Genomic DNA, 20,167 nt, shown 5'->3' with positions numbered 1-20,167 from the left:
AAGCTTTTTGAAGAGATGTGCTTAGCGGATCGACTCATTCTGCTATCCTGGACCAAAAGTGGCCTGATGACTAACTATCACCCAAGACACCCGCCATGTGAAAGTACCCCGCGATGAGGCAACCAAAAGAGCAATTCAATTGGCTTCTCTGCGATACGTTCGCCAAAATTCAAAGCATACATAATTTCAATAACTTGTAGTAATTGTATCCCGGAGACTTTCATCAGCGCATACAGGCCAGTCCTTTCCATTTTGCGTACCTGTAGCGGTATTCTCAAGACGTTTGCTTGTAGCTCCACATCTGCAGAACCTTTCTGTGCACTTCACCCACCAAGCTAAAAGAAAAAAAAAATAAACCTCATTCAACCACAGCAGTTTTCGATCTCGTCTCACGCCACCGAGAAAGCCGGAAAAAAACAAAGTCACATAAACCTCATTGAGTCCCAGCATTTTGCCAACCTCGACCTCGTCAATTCGTCTCGAACCACCATCCTCGATAGAACAAGCACACAACATCCCTCTCCGATTGAGCAGTCCCAATATGGCTTCGCCGTACGACAGCTACCAAACCTCCCTCACAGGGCGATACTGCAGCCCCGCCATGTCGCAGCTGTTTAGCCAGCGATCTCGCCACTCGACATGGCGAAAGCTCTGGCTAGGCCTTGCCGAAAGCGAAAAGGAGCTCGGCATCGACACCATTACCCCCGAGGCCCTCGAGCAGATGAAAGCCAATCTGACCGTCACGGACCAAGACTTTGAAGTGGCCCGCGTGGAAGAAAAGATCCGAAGACATGTAAATCTAGCCCTTTGGTTTTGTTTCCCTCCATCTCTATAATTCACTACCAACGTTAGCTTGTTCCATGTGCTATACTAACGAGTCATAGGATGTCATGGCTGTAAGATGGCGTTTAACGCGATTATGTCCACGAGTCGTGTGGCACTAACAAATCATAGCATGTCCACGCTTTCGGTATCGCGGCTCCGGCGGCGGCCGGCATCATTCACTATGGTATGCTGACTTGCATCTACTCTCAAGCATGCCGCTAATGCACAACATAGGTGCTACTAGTTGCTACGTGACTGACAACGCAGAGCTCATCCTCATGAAGGATGCGCTCGACCTCCTCACAAAGAAGCTCGCCAAGGTCATTTCCAACCTGGCCGCCTTTGCCCTCAAATGGAAGGGTAAGTATACAATTTTACAAGTCCGCGCCGAATTCTCAGCCAACATTTTTTTTTGCTAGATCAACCAACCCTCGCCTACACTCATCTGCAGGCTGCGCAGCTCATCACCGTCGGCAAGCGCGCCGCCCAGTGGGCGCAGGACCTGATGCTCGACCTGCACAGCATCGAGCAGGCCCGCGACGAGCTCAAGTTCCGCGGCGCCCAGGGCACCACCGGCACGCAAGCGTCCTTCCTCGAGGTCTTCCACGGCGACTCGACCAAGTGCGACGAGCTCAACAAGCTGCTCTGCAAGAAGTTTGGCTTCTCCAGCTGCTACGACGTGTCCACGCAGACGTACACGCGCAAGGTCGACCTTCTCGTTGCCAATGCCGTTGCGGGTCTGGGCTCGTCTGCGCAGAAAATCACCGGCGACATTCGTCACCTGGCGCACTGGAAGGAGATTGAAGAGCCGTTTGAGAGCTCGCAGATTGGGTCCTCGGCCATGGCGTACAAGCGCAACCCGATGCGCTCCGAGCGCGTGTACTCGCTGTCGCGCGAGCTCCTCAGCAAGCCGGCCAGCTTCCAGGCCACGCACGCCGACCAGTGGATGGAGCGCACGCTCGACGATTCCGCCGTCCGCCGCATCGACATTCCCGAGACGTTTCTGCTAGCCGATGCCATCCTCATCGGGCTCGACAACATTACCGACGGGCTCATTGTGTATCCCCAGCGCATCGCCGCGCACATTCAGGCCGAGCTGCCGTTTATGATTACCGAGACCATCATCATGCGCCTTTGTGCCACGGGGGTGTCGCGTCAAGAGGCGCACGAGCAGATTCGTGTCCTCTCGCACCAGGCCAGCGCGGTGGTCAAGAACGAGGGCAAGCCCAACGATCTCGTTGAGCGTATCAAGAGCTCCGACTTTTTTCAGCCCATCTGGGGCGAGCTCGATGGCATGCTCAAGGCTGAGTTATATACCGGTCGCAGCGCTGAGATTGTTGACAAGTACTGCGGTCCTGGTGGCGCTGTGGACAAGGCATTGGCTCCGTATCGCGAGTATATCAAGGGCGCAGCTACCACTGAGCTCAGTGTCTAGTCTACCTCTGATCTTGTTTAAAAAATAAAAAAAAGAATATACCAATTTCATACACGTACACTTGCTGAATCCTTGATTTCTTCAACTTTTGCTTACTTTAGGGTTTGAAAAGGAAGTTTAGTAAAATTCATGTAAATATTCATGCTATGCAATGCTCATGCTAAACAAAAGACGCTAAAACAGCCAATTAAGCACCTTTTTCGATCTCGACCGCCACGCGGGCCCAGAATACTCGTCGTCCTCCTCGTCCAGTTCGGGACTGTAAACGTCCGTTTCCAGGTCCATTTCCTCGGCCTTGACGAACTTGGTGCGCTTCAAAAACTTCCACGCCAAAAACATGAGGAGCATGACGGGCAGCTCCACGTATAGACTGACAAAGTCGACGGCGTGGAAGCCACCTTTAAAGGAGCTCCAGCCCTGCACCAGCACGAGAAAACTGTTGAGAATCACGGAGCACCAGGGCCCCCACGGATACGTCCAGTTTTTAAAAGGCAAGAGGTGGGTTTTGCCTTGAGCCTCGAGGCCGCTGCGGAAACGGATCGAGGCGATGCCAATCGAGATCCAGCTGAGCTGGTTCGACACACCGACAATACTGCCAAAAAAAAAAGAAAATTAGTCCAGGGGTTCACATAATGACATGATTTGGTTTCGTTTTATCCGAGTTTTTTTGACTTACTTTTGCAGCCAGGCCCAGAGCTGGCCGGCTCCGATAAAGCTAGACCCAAAGCACAAGCCAGCGACCAAACTGGTCGCCAGCACCGAGACCCAGGGCACCTGGCCCTTGTTCAGACGGGCAAAGACGCGGGGCGCGTGGCGCTGCATCGCCAGGGTGTACAGCAGGCGCGACCCCGCGAACAGGGCGTGGTTGCCGGCCGACAAGACGCTCGTGATGACGACGCCGTTGATGATGCCGCCCGCGACCTGCGCGCCCGCCATCTGGAACACGAGGGTAAACGGCGAGGTGCGCGAGTCCTTGTTCTCGAGGCCGTCGCTGGTGTACGGCACGTTGAGGCCGATGAGCAGAATCGAGAGAATGTAAAAGAGCAGGATGCGCCAAAACACATTTTTCACGACGCGCGGCATGTTCTTGCTCGGGTTCTTGGTCTCGCCCGCCGTAATGGCAATGGACTCTGTGCCGCCATACGCAAAGCTCGCCGTGACAAACACGGACGCGAAGCCGCCGATGCCGCCCACAAAGGGCGCGCCGGGGAGATGCCAGTTTTCGCCGCCAATGTAGTGATGCGCCGTGTTGCCGCCGGCGTTGACGGCGATGCCGACGAATATAAAGGCGATGATGGTGATGATTTTGAGCAGCGACAGCCAGTACTCGAGCTCGCCGTAGGCGCGGACGGTGATGATGTTGGCGGCGATGAGGACGACCCAAAAGATGAGGCTAAAGGCGACGCCGGGGAAGTTGGTGTGCCAGTAGTCGAGCAGCAGCTGCAGGGCGACGAGGTCGGACGCGGTGGAGACGGCGTCGTTGAACCAGTAGTTCCAGGTGAGGGCGAAACCGAAAGCATCGTCGACGAAGCGGCTGTGAGTGTGATGTGAGTGAGTGAATGATTTATAAAAGAAAAAAGAAGAAGAAGAAGAAAAGAAAAGAAGAAGAAGAAACCTTTCTTATTTTTTTTTCTATTTTTTTTTCCTTTTCTTTTTATATTTCTTGAGTCTTACCTCGCAAATGTGCAAAAACTACCCGCGACGGGTATAAACGCCGACATTTCGCCCAGCGACAGCATCGTGACAAAGACGATGGCGCCGACAATGGCGTAGCAGATGAGCATCGACGCCGGCCCGCCCGTAGCCAGCGACTTTCCGGTGCCGAGAAACAGGCCCGTGCCAATGGTGCCGCCAATGGCAATCATCTGGACCTGCCGCGCAGACAGGGCGCGCCTCAGCCTGTCTTGCTGGACGTGGCCCTCGGCGATGGAGGAGCCGCCGCCCTCGTGGGCGAGACGCTCAATGTCGGCGTCGGGACCATGTTTGCCGCTGTCGTCCTTTTCAGCCGGCGGCGAGTCGGCCCCGGTAGTGGTAAAGGACTTCATCGCTTTGTGTTGGCGACACCTTGTTTTTGCAAACCCCGGAGGGGGGGAAAGAGTTGAGTGGTGGTGGTGGTGGTGGTGACGATGATGGTGGAGGCGGGTGCCGGAGGTGAGCGGCCGGGTGATGATGAGTTTGTGGTGTACGCAGCCTGACAGAGAAAGAATGTGTAAAAATCGGCCACAAGACGAGATAATAGAAAGAAAAAAGAGAGACGGCAAGAAAGGCACGCGAGGTTCTAGATTAAAAGAAAAAAGGATCGCCTCCCCAAGCCCAAGCCAAGCCGGCTGGGGCTGAACTACTTTTTTACCTAGTTATCAGTGCCTGTTTTTGAACGACGACAGACGACGACAAACAGGACGGACGCTTCGGCCGCGACCGATGCGGAGAGAGACTGGGCCAACCAGCAGTTTCTCAGCGGGGACCTGGGTGGGCAAGTGTGGAAAGGTGAGCGATGGCGTGCTCGCAGAAATTGCAAGGCCAACTCCTCACACTTGACGCTACGGTCTCTTTAACGGTGGCATTTGTAAAAAAAAAATTATTCTTGCATGATTCATTTAAGCCCTTGTCTACAATATTAACATGCGAAAATATACGAAACATGTCATTTTATCCCTACATGGTAACATTTAGCACCAGAAATAGTAAAGCCTTTCCGGGGCCTCCTCTGTCCATCCTTGGGTGTGTTTCCGCTTTAAGCTTATTTCTATCCGGCTAATTGCCAAACCATTAAACAATGGTCATAAATCGCGTAATACGTAATACGTAATTCAAGGTATTGCTCATAATGACGCCTCGTACAACAGATCTTGCCATTTCTTCATCCCTTCTCCTCACCCCCCCCCCCCCCCCCCCAAGTGGTGCATAGTCTGCGCCAAACAGCCCCCCGAAACTCGAATCCCGAATCCGGTGGCCAGCGCCGCTCTCCATAATTACCCGTCGGCCCCCTACCGTGCTTTATAATCGTAAACATGACGAATTGTGTGTGCGACTTTTACTTACAAAGTGGCAATATATTCTCTTCCAAAGGCGTATTCGACATTGGACTATAGACACTCGTCTTGTATGATTGCTATATTACTCGCATCATGAGAGGCAGCTGTGTACACATATGGGTGAATCACGGACGCGGCCCGGGATCTCCGTACTGGTTGCCGGACAGCGTCGTCGTAAGAGCAAAGCTCTGGACACTTGTATGTCAGTGTCCATAACACTTTGAATATTGCGTGCTCATTGCAACTCGTAAGAGAGATTGATTTCATTCTCAATAGTTGTAGAGAGACCTGCCAGGACGCTTTCTTGATGTATGCGCTGAGCAGCGCGTTGTATTCATACCCGGGGCACGAGACGATTCGATTTGCGCAACTACACGGGTCGCAGCATACATTGCAGAATTGCAGTCGTGCTACTGCCAAAATTTGCTTTTAGCAGCAAAAGCGTCAATGACATGGCATCCTGTCAGTCCCCGTCGAGTATTCCCCACGTGGCGCCATGGTAAGCAGCTTGGGCAATGACAATATACTGACACGCAGCTTTGAGGCTGTCACGAATATACTACCGCATTGTCCAGGCCTGACAATAATGACAAGAAAAAGCGCGCCCTTCGCAACGCCGTCGTTCAAGACGCGTACCCTGTAGTCGATTACCCGCCAAAACGCACCACTCAATCGCCAGCCAGGCTCCCCGCCAAGGGTTTGGAATCATCACAGATGACATGTACAGATGACATGTACAGAGGGAATACAGATCACAACATCGCCAAGCCAAATGTCGACATGATGATTAAGTAAATTGACCCATGTTCATAGCCAAGTCTATATGAGTATTTGTAAGAAAAGAAAACCCCAAACTCGGAAAAGAAAACGCCCATTCTTCTTCCTGGATTGGCCACCAACTTGTACGCAAACAATGTTGAAGAAAAAAAAAAGGAGCGAAAAGAAGAACGAAAAGTTCGTGGTAGCCAAACCATCCAAAGTAACTGCATACCGTCAAACGCCTTGCCGAAATAAAGTACAGATGCTATGTTCAACATGAAAAGGGTCGCTTTTTTGCGTGTTTGATCAAGTGTGCGTATATAATCAAGACGGCTGGTAGCGCCAGCGCCGAGCGTTATCGTCCACCCACCAACGGGACACAAAAGTCGCTTCCTCCACCCACTTGGAGACTTCCTCACCAAAGGCCGCCTCCACCTTTTTCAGGAATTCAGGATAGCCAAAATCGAGAATCGGCTGGTCTTCGTGCTCGTCATCCTTGGTATTCGTGAAGCGCCACTCAATGTCAGACACAATAGGGATGACAACGCGCCAGTCTGGGTGACGGGCATCGCGGACCGAAAGCGTTGCGCGGCCTGGGTTCATGACGGTAAACTGCCAGCCGCCCACATCGGCGGGCTGACCGTGGCTGCGCAAGGGACGAATCAACGACTGGCCTTCGTAATTTTTCACCAGGTCCTGCGCAGCCTTGGTGTCCGACTCGCCGAGCGAGCCACTTTCGATGAGAAGGTCGAGAATCGTGGGGAGGATCATGTTGGAGTTGACAACGTCGTTGACATCGATAGGCGGCATGCTAGGGTGTGAGAGGACGAGCGGGACGTGAAAGTTGCCCACGTTGGCCTGGTAATAAGGCGTGACGGCAGCATTCTCGGCAATCGATAGCCCGTGGTCGCCGACATATACGATGAGAGTCTCGTTGGCAGCGCCAGTTTCTTCGAGAATATCAAAGATCTGGCCTAGCCAGCGGTCGACAAAGCCGGCGGCGTTGGCGTATCCTGAGAGGTCCTGTAGACCCGAGTCCTCGCTGAGGCTGACATACGGTTCACCTTTGGGCAGCGCAAAGGGGTGGTGGGTAGTCGACGTCAGGTGCGTCAGGAAGACGCGCTCATTGTTCTTCTTGGCCGAGGTAAAGGCATCCCTGACGTAGTCTGCAATGGCGTTTTCGGGCATGCCATAGTAGTTGATATCTTCAATCTCTGACTTGCCAAATTTGGCCTTGTCGGAGCGCAGATATTCAGAGTCGACAAAGCGCTCATCGCTGTAGCCCATGACAGGCATGAGCTTGTCCTGCTTGTCAAAGGTATGTGTTACGGACTGCATGTATAGGGAGTTCCACTTGTAGGGCTTGAATCCATCTTTTTGGCGGTCGGACGAGTGATCAATCGCATTGAAAGCGTCAAAGATATGAGCGAGGCAAGGTTGGTAGACGTGGCTGTAGTACTCTTGGTTCATATCGGCGACCAGAGGAGTAATGCCGCAGAGGGTACCAGGCAAACTCTTGAGCGTGTAGGTACCAGTGGTGTGGCAATTATTAGCGTTGATGCCGCCGCGTCGTGGTCGCTCGGCGTGATCGAAACCATCGTCATAGTCGCCGGTGATGTAGTTGGCGTTGGGAGTTAGGGTAGCAAGACGCTCCTGGGCTGCTTTGGGTAGGGTGCCGTTTCCAAAAGATTGTTCAAACTTATTCCAGATGAGACCACCCTTTTTGATGGGAAAGACATCCTTGCGTGTGCTCTCAAGCTTGATGAGCATGATATTGCGAATAGAGACGTCCTTGATATGGGCGTGGAGAGGCTCGAGAAGAGGATCCTGGAGGTTGGAAATTTTGATGGGGTCTTTGTCGGCGTTGTAGTGTTCCCTGTGGTCATGCCAGTCTTCAAATCCGGGGAGCTTGACGTCTTTGGGCAACCAAGGGAAAGGGACGGGCGCGGCCAGAGCTGTTAGGTTGTCAAAGTTGAAGCCTTGACCGTGATAGGTGAGCAGGTTTGAGAGGTTTGGCGCGGCGTGAGCAAAGTCCATAAAGGGGACAAGTGGCAAGGTCCATGACATGAAGGTGACGGATGTCTGGTCGGGACGAGTGGCGTAGGAAACGAGCTGGGCGAGGAGACCGAGACCGACACAAAGATTAAAGGCTAGACCAATGAAAGTATTGCGGCGTCGGGGAGGCTGGGCCATCTTGAGCTCGGATGATGAGTCTAACTCGTCATCGGTATAGCGGTGCTCGAGGGCGTTTTCGGCGTCGTTCTGAGGCACGTTGGAGTAATGGCCGGCGGAGGGACGGCGGCGATTGCTAGCGATCAACGAGTAGACAAAAGTAAAGGGAAATTTGATCATATCGAGGGCAACGGTTGCGACAATGTAGCAGACATCTTGCAAGAGCCAGCTTGCGAGGAGTATGACGGTCAGGGTGACGCTGAGGGAGAAGAGACCGGTAAGTAGAGTGCTCCAGGAGGAGGAATCACCGGCGAGAGCAACATTCCGCCAATGCAGCTCGTTGCCGGCGACGGCGAAGAAGGAGATGTTGATGGATGCGAGGGCAAGGCAGACGAGGACTAGGATGGAGGCGAGGATAGTGCCGATGAGAGCGGCCCAGGGGCCTTGGGCAAAGAGCATTGCGCGAATCATTATGAGCAAGATGCTGTCCTGAAAAAAGAAGGACGGACCCCATTGCAGCATGTCGGAGGGCGTGAGGGCATCGAGATGGGCGTCAATGTGGACAGCCTTGGCGGCGACGACGCTGACGGCAGCGAGAGCGAAAACATAGCGACGGTTGGCGAATCGGGCGGCAACGGTGCCAATGAGATGACGCAAGCGGTCCATGACGGAAAGATGAGGTTGTCGACAGCAGATATGGGACAAGGGCAGAGCGCGTTTGCTCCCCGAGCTGTCGAAATGGGGCTCTGGGTCGCCGGCGCAAAAATTTGACAGAAGACGAACTCGCAATCGGCAAACAAGCAAGAAAAAAGTCAAGTAAAAAAAGGAAGAGGAAGATAACAACAAAAATGTCCAGCCAGACTGCTGTTGAAGCAGGAGAGAAGGAATTAAAAAAAAAAGAGTGTGTGGCCGTCGCGATGGCAGGAGCAGAGAGGGGCGTAAGAGAGAGTGGACAATGGGGATCAGAGATGGGGGAACGCCGTGGCGTGGCTGAGTCTTAATATGTAACAAGGCTGGAAGAGCAGCACTACAGGATGGCAACGAGGCGCTAAAGTGACTACAGACTCCATAAAATTGAAGGTCTTTGATCAAGGGCAAGAGGAGGGAGGATGTTATGGAGTGATACAGGTAGTCTACCATTAGGGGGCTCGGAATGATGCTCAAAGGCTGCACAGCATGATGGGATCAATTTGAAGTCAGGTCCGCGCTCGGAGCATCTGCACTGCACTTTTGTACAGAGGCTGCAACGTGCCGCTTCCGGCACGTTTTTTTTTTTGGAGGCACAGGCAACCAAACCAACTAGTCAGTCAGTGTCGCGTGACGGGCAAAATATCCAGCCAAAAGCACCAATTGCCTAGCTTTGCTGGGGGGCAAGGGCGGGGCCGCGCACAAAGGGGTCTTCTGAGTGGGCCAAACAAGTAATAATACGAAGGTATTACGGAACGTCTTTTTTTACTGGTAAAGATGGCTGCAACCCGCGGCCCGACCGACGGACTGTATTTATGACAACGGCTGTCGGTACCTGGCTATTCTGTCTCACGGCTTGAAGACAGCTCTGATATAAAGAGACAGCTTCAAACCCAAATCAACTCAGTCTTTTCAATTCTTCTTCTCTTCTCTCCTCTTTCTCACCAGCCCCTAACTAATTACTGACACTGACATGCTTATTGCAGGCTGCGTGACTCGATTCCTCTTCTGGACTGGCCTGAGAGGGGGCCACGGCGCCACATATTAATAGGTGGGGAAGTAATAAGTGGGAGCCACACCAAAGTAGCAATAATCTTGTGGATTCTGTTTTCTCCGCCGTCAATGCTGCAAATTCTTTGACTCTTGAAAATTGCAGACAAGTTGACGTAATTCTGTCTGTTCTCGAACCTGATGGTATATGCATGACGAGGAGAAGATCACAGCGACATTGGTGACTTGATTAGTCGTCGCGGGCTCTCTGCAGCCACGGTCATCCCTGTGGAGACACTGTTTGCGTCACCAAGTTTTTTAACACACAAGTCAGTCACCACCAATCCAACAAAAGGACCTTGAAACTTTCGGCAGAGTCCTTTGCCCGTCCAACCGTCCTCTTCCAAAACACCGACCCCATAAATTGCCATACGAAGTACGATGGTGCCATCCATCAGTGCCATCACTAACAAGTACTAGCACTCCATTGTCACTCATACACTCCCATTCAGCCTCATCATCATAGGGCTTACTTTCTGCACAACATAGTCTCTTTGTCTCTCCTGCCTTAATTTTTCTTTCTTTTACCACCATCTTCTCCTGTCTGTCAGGCCGCACTCATCTCGGATGCCCCCTTTTCGATATTGACTCTCCCCATGCACCCCGCATCCCGACTTTGTACAGCATATTATTGCCCATATCAGTACTTTCCTCCTCTCAGCTCTCAGCCGGCATGCTCCGCTTTCATCCATCAGCCTTGACTCAACTAGGTAATCACTCGACGACGCCAGCATTAGCTCCCTTTTGCCCCTGTCTGACCTTTTATTTTCCTATTTTCTGAAGATGCTAGTAATAAGATCCAAGCACCTTGAGAGAAGAAATCCCAGATCGCAACCCATCACTTTTTTGTCCATCTATACGTACTCTCGGGATTTTGCAATGATACTCGGTACCTACCTGGAGCCAATTGCCGATTCCATACCCGTTTCTTTGCACATATATCCAAAACTTGCTTGCGAACATCCTCACCGAATTCATACCAGTAGACACCATCATACTGACTCTTGTCCAAACACTGCACCGTCATGCTCATCTTATCGTTTCAACGTCATTATTCATGGAAAGCATTTAGATTGCCACGCTAGTCTCACCTGTTGCAATCCTCCCTCCACTCGAGACACCCATCCAGTCACATCAAATTATGGCATCAATTATTCGACATGTCTTTGAGCCTTGAAACGACGTGACAGCAAGTGTTCCATTCCTTTTTCTCTTCGATACAGCCATCAGTCTTCTTTCGTTAACCGACCCTCCCCTGACGCCCCTGACGCAGTGGCCTGAACCGCAATTACTAGGTAAATATTTATTATGTCAGACTTGCGCGGACTCCTACCCCTGCCGGAAGTCAAACGCCATTCTGATTAGCGCCAGTCTTTTTTTTTAAGGTTAACAATTATTGACGGGTTAGTTTTCCGCGATAGCAACTGCTCACCTGAATACCTTCTGCCCGTCGCGCGTTGCTGGCTTCGATACTGGCCTTGCCCAATGTTACAAAGTGCCACGTATTATACCATGTTTCAGCCATTGTTTCAACAGTCACTACTCGTTTGTTAGGACCGTGGCTCCATGCACGCCGCCGGCCAGCGATTCGGCAAAGTCTGTACAAATATGTATACACTCTTGTGCGCTTGAATCCCGCTCACCCGATAAGGGTCGCATCAATTGTTGAAATCAAGGTCACGACAATCATGCAGAAGCCATCAATGGTCAATCAGATGCTCATATGCCAAAACGCCATACTAACCGCACCTATCGCCAGAGCGAGCCATGCCAACCTCTTCGCCGATGTCAGAAAAACCACCATCTCGCCAGCCTGTTGACTCCGCTTACGGTACGCGCTGTCATTCAGACGTGGAAAGGGTACATCTGGCACTTTCTCGCCCAAAAACGCACACAGCGGCTCCCATCCATCGCCCATTGTGTATTCTAGCCGCCGCTCCGCCGGTATCCTCTCTCGAATGTTGCGATAATACTCGTCATAGGTCTTGCGCGCATTGTCCTTGATGCCGGCCATGTTTGTCGCATTAAAGAGGCCGTAGTTGACCTTGATCATGGCATCGGCCGCGCGCGACCGCAGCACGTTGCGAATGAGCCACACCGTGAGCCACTGTCGACGCGGAAATATGTGATCCAGCACGCCGGCCTGATAGCTGGCCCACCAACTCTCAAAGTCTCTCTGCACCACGACGATTTTCGCCTTGGGATACGCCGCAATGAGCTGGTCGGCAAAAGGGCAGGCCAAGTCCGTCACGATGTCGTATTCGTCCCCTCATAGGGCGTCCCAGTCTTGGCGGGTAAAACGCGGCCGTGGTCGCGCGTGAGGGACATCAGGCCATGTAGCTTCCACGGCCTGCTCAATGCCGACCCACGGATTGCCTAGGAGGTCTTCAGTGCCGTGGTGTGTCTTGTAGCCGAGTATCCTGTAGGCTTCGGCAAAGGATCTCGTGGCCATGCGGTAAAGAGCCACATGAATAACGAGGAGACCGTCTCCATCAGCACCGAATTTTGGATGCTCCATTGTGCAACACAGAACCCTTGATCCGAGAACACCAAAATCAGGGAGGGTGACGACCTGTGTTTTTTTCTTCAGTTGAGGCTCATGAAATATGTCTTGTCAGTCTGCTTACGTTGAGACAGGATGTGCCACCTGATTTTGATGTGGCAGTCAGGCGCTCTTCCGAGATTGCCCCGTTCGGGTAGCAACATGATGTGTTGAGATTTTTTCGAGAAGGTGCCTCCGTCGCTGCTCATCGGTACCTCGATAGGGCCATAGCCGCGTCTCAGCTGGCAGTGGCGCAACGTCTACGCTGGCCCCTGATTCACACCAATTTATTGACTCAAACAACACGCAGAATTTGACACCGATGGTTTGCCTGCTCAGAGAATTCAGAGTCATTTCTGTGCATTCCCCCTGGCGATCATCGGAAAGCAGAGCCGTATCCAATGCTTGCCAATGATATGCAGGCTATCCACACGGATCTAGTGACTGCATCGTACACGGTGTGGGCTATCAAGCGCGCGGCCAAGCGAGCAGCGGCTGTCAACTCGTCGTCGTCGGTTGCGCATGTAAACTTTGTAGACATTGATCGGGGTCACCGGAAGTGTTGCGAGGACTGGCTTGTTCGAATTGGCAAGATTCTGAGATTATGTCAGCAAAGCCAACTACTCGGCTTGCAGTCACGTTGTGAAAAGGCAACAAACGCAACTGCTCCACGCCTCAGACGAGCCCGGCCTCCAAGTGATGGTCAAGGCAGCCCAACTAGCCATCTGCCTACGCCGCGATCTATTGCTGGTCTCATCAAGGCAGCTCGAGTCGGAGTTGTTTCTTGCTTGCATCGCGACCCCCTCTTCCGGAGCTTTGACGGGAAATCGGCCTTGCCGGAACTCTCCCCTACGACTACTATGCTGCTACAGTGCGGTTATGGACTCATTCCCGGCCTATCCGCGCTACTACCCCGTTTCAATTTAGAGTTTACCCCGCAACGACCATGTGCATCAGCAAGAGGGGTACGGAAAAATTCTTGCAGGGCCGAGTCCGTGGATTCACATGCTGAAAAGATGGCTTTTGAAACCAAAAGCTGGTTCGCGCTACGTTTAAAGTCGTCAGATCGCCTTACTACGCAGCATCCGGGGGGGTTTAGCCCACATTGCGGTCATGTCTAGTCATCACGCCGTCCGAGCGCAACGTCGGGGCAACATGTTGGGCCGCCCTCGGCTAGCAAGCGTAGTGTGGCAACGGAGGGGCTTATTATAACAACATGTATCCAACGACAATCACCAAATCTTGACCCTGTTCCAGCGTCCAAGCCGAATTTAATCCCAGCGAAAATACTGATCGGTCAACATGGGAAGAGCTCAGGAACACAACCAACACTCCATGGTCTCGGACTGGCCCAAGGCCGATCCAAAGACATGGAACAGCGCCCAGCGTCTCGTCGACCGTTTCAATCTGTATCCCATCCTCCCGGACCAAGCGCCGCCCAAGTTTGAAAAGACGGACAAGATACCATTCATGCCTGCTTGGTCACAACATCGTTATATTCTCATCCACGCCGCTCTGCCGCTCCTCATCCACCAGGCCTGGGTCTCGCTGACCGGTTGGCCCATGGGCAAAATCGCCGCCATAATCTTCTACTACACGTCGTACAAACTCATCGCCATACGGGAAGTCAACCTTTTGCGGGGGCTCATCTACAAACACGGCGTGCTCGACGGCGAGGTGCCCCGCGACGGTATCCCCAACACCGGAACATGGAAAATCCTTGGCGAGCTGGAAAAGACGACTGGATTCCGCATGGTCATGGCTGTCTTTCTGACCTATAACCCCGAGGTTCCACCTCTGGCGGCGATTCAAGATACGAGCGCTTACGCGCCGTTCTTGCTCAAGCTCAGCCTGTATGGCATTATTCTCGATTTTTTCTTCTACGCGTATCACCGCGCCTGCCACGAACTGCCTGGCCTTTGGAAGTATCATCGAACTCACCATCTTGCGAAACATCCGACTGCCGTACACTCTGGCTTCGCGGACGATGAGCAGGAGATTATTGAAATCTTCATCGTCCCGTTCCTCACGTATTTGACCTTTTGGTCTCTTGGATTGCGCCTCGGGTTCTATGAGTGGTGGATGTGCTTTGAGTACCTCACATGGGCCGAGGTCTGGGGCCATTGTGGCCTGCGCGTTCATGGCATTGTTCCGTCGCCTGTTTCTGGCATCCTCGGGCTGATGAGTATGGAACTCGCTCTCGAGGATCACGATTTGCACCATCGCAGAGGATGGAAGAAGAGCTTCAACTATGGCAAGCAGACGCGGGTCTGGGATCGACTGTTTGGCAGTTGCACGGATAGACTGGAGGCTGACGATGCCAACATTGACTACGGTCACCATGTACCCATGCCTGTCCTAGGATAGTGTACCATTGCACGTGAAATTGACGAAATCTATAGAACAAATTATGCTGCTCACTCTATTAGCTCCTGAACATGATTGTGATGAATCAAGAAGTAGTTACGACTGACGTGCCAAAAATCGGCCAGTAATAACCAGCATATGTGGTTGTAATTGGCATGCGTCGCATTTCTGGGCATACTCTGTGCTCTTTGCAAGGAAGAATACCTTGTCTTGCAGTAAAATCACTGGTACGATGCTCGTAAGGATAATCCTGGTGGCAAGCTGTAGTGGTTGAAAGGCTCCGACTGTATCGCGATCAAGGCGAACACTTGACAAATCTGAGGCTCATCAAACAGGCGCAGTAGACTTTAAGAGCAAAAGCAGATGCTCAGGCCTCTTGTTCATTTCGCAATATACAAAACAGTGCAGCTTTGCGAATGACATGATGCAGAATGAGCCTGCGCGGACGACCTGATCCGAGCTTGCACTTTTGTCAGCCTCACGCAACTCGATTTTCAGCCAGCCGACTTCTTTTCTACGAATAGACTTTATTTGAGTGGTAATTATGCATTCGGATAGTTCATCACGCCGCAATTTCCTCGTTGGTGAAGTGAGCAAATCCTCACTGCACCCACAGAGCCTGAGAATCGTCTCTCGCCGTCGAATAGACCTCAGTGGGAATGCGCACGTTGACTAGACATACTGACAAAATAGGAGGATTGACGGCCGCAAAGGATTCTGCAACATTTTCTCACGCTTCCACGGGTACGTTAAGCGTCGTATGTTGACACGAGTCATTATTAGCTATAGTTATAGGGTATCAATGCAAGGATTCTACACTGAGTCCCAGTCTCACGGCCGAGTCTCAGTCTCATGTGCTACGTGTCAGGATAATGAAGGAAGATGCATCGCCGTGCAAGCGGCAGCCACGAGAGAGTTTTGAACACACCTTGAAATTATTATACGACATTCTATTTACGAGACGACAATCTCGCGGTAGACTTAAAACGAATGCTACATCAGCAAGTAATTATTTTAGTTTTTCTTACCACAGATTCTCACACCCTAATTTGGCCTGTAGCACTATGTCTTGCTTGAGCTCGAGTGTGACGACCCGGTCTCCGTATGGCGTGGCAGTACTCCGCAATATAGACCGACTCATCGAAGTTGGTGAACCTCGTGTCATCTCGGCGAGACAGATGTTGAGAGATTGTCTCACCTAACGCTATTTTGGCTATGCATCTCAGAAGCCAGGTGCAACATAACCCGTATACTGCACAAGGCTGGGGTCGATGTGCCGATCTGGCGGGGACACCAGCAGCAACTGGGGAAATGTCGTGTCGCTTTGGCAAAACGCCGAATCTGGATAGACATTGGTACTATGATGCGGTTTTACTAATGAATAAGCCGCGAGGCGGTCATCGGAGGATCAACTCTACCGCTCTACTATGTGCCGAGTATGTACAGTGTGGGATAGTGTATTTGCACTCTCTCGCCTACCTCTTGGGCCGTAAGCGGAGGCCCAACCATGATTCTTCATCATCGCTGGAATACCGGAAGCCAAAGACCACAGTACATTTCTCCTTCGGCCCAGATCATACGCCTTGAAAAGTGCATCAAGATGAATTATCAGCGCATGGCCATTGAGAAGGAAGCGCCCGAAGAAGTCGGCGTCTCAATCAAGTACAATTTGTCCGAGAGCGCCATTTCAGACCAGACCTTGGAGTCTTTGCAAATCAGCATCCCGCAGAGTACCATTCTCACGTACACTGAGCACAAAGGAAGCCCCAAACTTCGGTCCATCATCACCGAGGCATCTAATGGATCTCTCACTCCAGACGATGTCCTCATCACCGCAGGTGCCTCGACATCGCTTTTCATCATTTTGACTGCTCTACTTGGCGCGGACTCTCATCTCATTGTCACTCGGCCAAATTACACCAGTAGTCTCGAGATACCTCGCTCCATTGGATGCGACATTACCTTTGTCGATCTGGAGTATGAGTCGCAATTCTCTCTGGATTTGGATAAAATTGCTGCTGCCATTCGACCTGGAATCACCAAAGTTATCAGCATCTGCTCCCCAAATAATCCTACCGGAACCATGTGCACAGATGCCGAGCTTCGCAAGCTCGCGGACCTTGCTCAGGAGGCGGGCGCATATCTGCTGATTGACGAAACATATGCACACCTGAAATACTCATCTACTTCAGACAGAGGCGAGCATGAAGCAGTCAATTCAGGCAGTGGCTATCTGAGAAACAATGTCATTACAGTTTCGTCCATGTCCAAGGCGTACGGCGTTCCTGGCATACGCATGGGCTGGCTCTCAACCACGAACCCAGCGCTCCATGAGACATTTCTTGCTGCAAAGGAGCAAATCAGCATAAGCGGCAGCGTTCTCGACGAACTCGTCGCCGAGCAGATTCTATGCCGTCGCAGCGAGCTTCTCTCGGCAACCATTGCTGACTTGCAGCGTCGACGCGATCGCGTTGCGGCGTGGGTGGCCGAGGAGAGCGAGTGGGTGGAGTGGATAAGACCCGACGCCGGAGCCATGTGCTTCATCAAGTTCAAGAAGGAGCCGTACGGCGGGGTCGAGGCATTCTACAGCAGGCTCTTGGCAAAGTACGGCACCTACGTCGGGCGCGGGTCGTGGTTTGGCGGCCAAGACACATATTTCAGACTGGGCTATGGGTGGCCGACCTGGGACCATTTAGACACTGGCCTAGGGCTGCTATCGGAAGCAATTCGTGGCTAGATTTAGAAACAGTGTGGGAATAAAAGCACCTTGGCTGCGTTGGGTTGGATTTTAAGTAACCGTGGCAGTAACATTGGGCATGACAGCATACTGTACAGGAGATTGAATCAACTATTTCTGAACCCTCTCACCGTCAAATCAAAACACTTTCATGAGAAATGTCTTTAAAGGCCTTGTGAGTTGCCAGAACGGTGGGCTAGCCACCAACCATTGCATAGCATATGTATGACACGTAACATCAACTGGGTCCTGGGGCGTTTTATACTTGACTAATAATGTGGCAATGAGCGACGCACCTACAGGCCGCAATATTGAATATCAAATTCTAGAAGCAATAGTTTTCCTTGGACGGCCAAAATGGAGTGGAAGAATTAAAGCCGGACAGCCACACTCGGCCCTTCTCTTTCAGGCCACTTTCTTCGAGAACAACAGGGATAGGTTTACCCCGCGAGCGGGTGGCTGACCTTGTGCTGACAGGAGGGGGCACCCATGTCTCGGAATCGAGAGCCGATATGTGATACAAGTGCTTCCGACCGAACCAAGATTGACTTTGCTTACTTTTCTGCCGCTTATTGCCGAAGACTGGGGTTGATGCGGCATCAAGGCTGCGGCATCAAGGCTACATATTGCGCAATTTTACAGCATGCTGATTCTCTTGGACGATCAGTACTGAGTGCAGAGTTTTGCAGACGTCAATCAGTTTGTAGCTTCCCAATACTGTAATATTGGCGTGGAGTTTCTAGCTCCCCAATAGTGTAATATTGGCGCGGCCTCCTATCGAGATGTGCATTGAAATGTGGAGGATGACACTGTACCCAAACAACCTTGGTTCCTAAAGAGAAAAAGAAAAGGCAAAAAAAGAAAAAAAAAGAAGAAAACATTGATGCAAATGAACCCGCCCCCTGTGATTTTATTGCCATTTTTACTCAATCTTGTGCGATTGCGCGGCATCGAACCAGACATGCAATCCCGCGAGGAACTGCATCATGCGTACTGCACTGTCTCATGGATGCCTGGCTAGTTACATCACTCGGTTCAGTCTGATACGTGAGATACAGAGCCGCGACGAGTAGCTTAATCTCCATGGTGGCGAGCGCTTTCCCCAAGCAGATCCTGCCCCCGTACCCAAACGGAATCAGCTGCGCTTCGCGAATCTGCAGCGTCTTCTTGTCCGCGCCGAGCCATCTTTGCGGCAAAAAGGCGTCGGCATCCGGGAAAATGACTTGGTCTCGGTGCAAGGCCACGACGGAAGTCGAGACGACGGTGCCTTCTGGGAGGTAGACGCCTGATAACTCACAGCCTCCTCGAGGCACGACCCGCTCGGCTCGACCGCTCGAGGCCGGGTGGAGTCGGTAGACTTCTTTCAAGCAGGCTTCCAGAGACGGAGCTCCCGCATTGACGTCGGCAAAGGATATAGAGCCGTCTTCCTGTTTGGGTAGGGTAGCCAGCTCCTGTCGTATCTTGCCCTGCCAAAATGGGTTCTGGGTTAGCCTCCAGATGAGGTACGTGGCAGTGACCGCCGTCGTGGCCTCTGCGGCATTGATATTGTCGAGAATCTCTGCAGAAATGTAGAGCCTATCGAGCGGCTTCTCAACGCCATGCTCCGTGGTGTGGCTTTCGCGCAGAATCTGCAGCAAGCCGTGCGCCTTGGACGCCCCCGAGTCCTTGATGGTTGTTGAGATGCGTGCCTGGCACCAGGCCGCCAGCTTGTCTTCGGCGGATAGGTAACCAAAATTTGAACTCAACTGCCTCAGCAGCGCTGGCACGAATCGAAGTAAGACTGGAAAGCGGGAGCGGAGAAGATTGAAAAACTGCAGCTGCTTCAGCTCCAGAAGAATGTCCCGCTCTTGGCAGTCGTGCTCAATGGAAGTTGAGCCATGATCAGGTCCAAAGACGAGATTTGTGATAATGTCAAAGCCAAACGGTCAGTCAGAGCATATACATCCACGGCCTGGCCATGCTGAATTTGCTTCAAAAAAGTGCGGCACCGTTCTTGGACGTGGGCTTCGATATTGGGGTTTGTGTAAATGTTGGACGCTTGATAAAAGGCCGAAATGAGCTTTCTCTTTGTGCGATGCGCTTCGTACGGTTTGGTTGCAAAGACGGATCTCATATTGTATCCCATGAACAAGTCAAAGTAGTCGCTCTTTGCCCATCGGTGGCTTGTTCCGTATATCACCTTTGTAGCTTCCAGCGTGGCGACGGACACTTCATTGGGCGCAATGCAGACGATAGGGCCATACTGCCGGTGCCAGTCAAAGATTGCATTATTCCGGTCATATGACAAGTCATGTAGACTCAAATGCCAGTCCGTAATCTTTGATAGCGCTGGGCCCGGTATGTTGCGCAGTCGCGCATAACGCATCTTGATAAGAAGACTGCTGGCAAAGAGCATGGCCACGGCCAAAACGGCCGAAGCCCCCAATGGCAGCAGCCCTTGGCCGGCCGAGTAAGAGATAACATCCTTGATGGAAACTTTCAGCATGTTTTGGCCTCTCTTTTCTGCAGCTATATCTCTGTAAAGTCTCAGAAAAATTGCCAATATATTCTTTGATAGG

At 51.9% G+C, this 20,167-nt stretch overlaps 8 protein-coding genes across 8 annotated transcripts; 4 read left to right on the top strand and 4 right to left on the bottom strand.

Annotated features, from left to right (window-relative positions):
• Positions 1–541: 541 nt before the first annotated feature.
• BBA_08432 (adenylosuccinate lyase) lies at positions 542–2,260 on the top strand (the record flags this gene model as incomplete). The annotated part of the gene is made up of 5 exons (XM_008603529.1): positions 542–793; positions 885–896; positions 955–1,009; positions 1,060–1,185; positions 1,245–2,260. The coding sequence occupies 5 exons, from the start codon at positions 542–544 to the stop codon at positions 2,258–2,260; spliced, it is 1,461 nt and encodes a 486-aa protein (XP_008601751.1).
• Positions 2,261–2,434: 174 nt separating this feature from the next.
• BBA_08431 (amino acid permease) lies at positions 2,435–4,305 on the bottom strand (the record flags this gene model as incomplete). The annotated part of the gene is made up of 3 exons (XM_008603528.1): positions 2,435–2,852; positions 2,937–3,794; positions 3,935–4,305. 3 exons carry the CDS (start codon positions 4,303–4,305, stop codon positions 2,435–2,437), a joined length of 1,647 nt encoding a protein of 548 aa, XP_008601750.1.
• A 1,106-nt stretch (positions 4,306–5,411) lies between these two features.
• BBA_08430 (uncharacterized protein) lies at positions 5,412–6,090 on the top strand (the record flags this gene model as incomplete). Its single annotated transcript, XM_008603527.1, has 3 exons — positions 5,412–5,493; positions 5,701–5,794; positions 5,871–6,090. 3 exons carry the CDS (start codon positions 5,412–5,414, stop codon positions 6,088–6,090), a joined length of 396 nt encoding a protein of 131 aa, XP_008601749.1.
• A 288-nt stretch (positions 6,091–6,378) lies between these two features.
• BBA_08429 (subtilase-like protein) lies at positions 6,379–8,892 on the bottom strand (the record flags this gene model as incomplete). Its single annotated transcript, XM_008603526.1, has 1 exon — positions 6,379–8,892. The coding sequence occupies one exon, from the start codon at positions 8,890–8,892 to the stop codon at positions 6,379–6,381; it is 2,514 nt and encodes an 837-aa protein (XP_008601748.1).
• A 2,782-nt stretch (positions 8,893–11,674) lies between these two features.
• On the bottom strand, positions 11,675–12,481 carry BBA_08428 (efflux pump antibiotic resistance protein; the record flags this gene model as incomplete). The annotated part of the gene is made up of 2 exons (XM_008603525.1): positions 11,675–12,181; positions 12,329–12,481. The coding sequence occupies 2 exons, from the start codon at positions 12,479–12,481 to the stop codon at positions 11,675–11,677; spliced, it is 660 nt and encodes a 219-aa protein (XP_008601747.1).
• Positions 12,482–13,807: 1,326 nt separating this feature from the next.
• On the top strand, positions 13,808–14,872 carry BBA_08427 (fatty acid hydroxylase superfamily protein; the record flags this gene model as incomplete). The annotated part of the gene is made up of 1 exon (XM_008603524.1): positions 13,808–14,872. One exon carries the CDS (start codon positions 13,808–13,810, stop codon positions 14,870–14,872), a length of 1,065 nt encoding a protein of 354 aa, XP_008601746.1.
• Positions 14,873–16,379: 1,507 nt separating this feature from the next.
• Positions 16,380–17,609, top strand: BBA_08426 (aspartate aminotransferase, putative; the record flags this gene model as incomplete). Its single annotated transcript, XM_008603523.1, has 1 exon — positions 16,380–17,609. One exon carries the CDS (start codon positions 16,380–16,382, stop codon positions 17,607–17,609), a length of 1,230 nt encoding a protein of 409 aa, XP_008601745.1.
• Positions 17,610–18,535: 926 nt separating this feature from the next.
• On the bottom strand, positions 18,536–20,094 carry BBA_08425 (Cytochrome P450 CYP5262A3; the record flags this gene model as incomplete). Its single annotated transcript, XM_008603522.1, has 2 exons — positions 18,536–19,468; positions 19,552–20,094. 2 exons carry the CDS (start codon positions 20,092–20,094, stop codon positions 18,536–18,538), a joined length of 1,476 nt encoding a protein of 491 aa, XP_008601744.1.
• Between the last annotated feature and the right edge of the window lie 73 nt (positions 20,095–20,167).

Source organism: Beauveria bassiana (genome assembly GCF_000280675.1).
Source record: "Beauveria bassiana ARSEF 2860 unplaced genomic scaffold BBA_S00034, whole genome shotgun sequence".
NCBI lineage: Eukaryota > Fungi > Ascomycota > Sordariomycetes > Hypocreales > Cordycipitaceae > Beauveria > Beauveria bassiana.
Note: the sequence above shows the minus strand (reverse complement) of the source record. Positions and strands in the feature narration are given on the sequence as shown.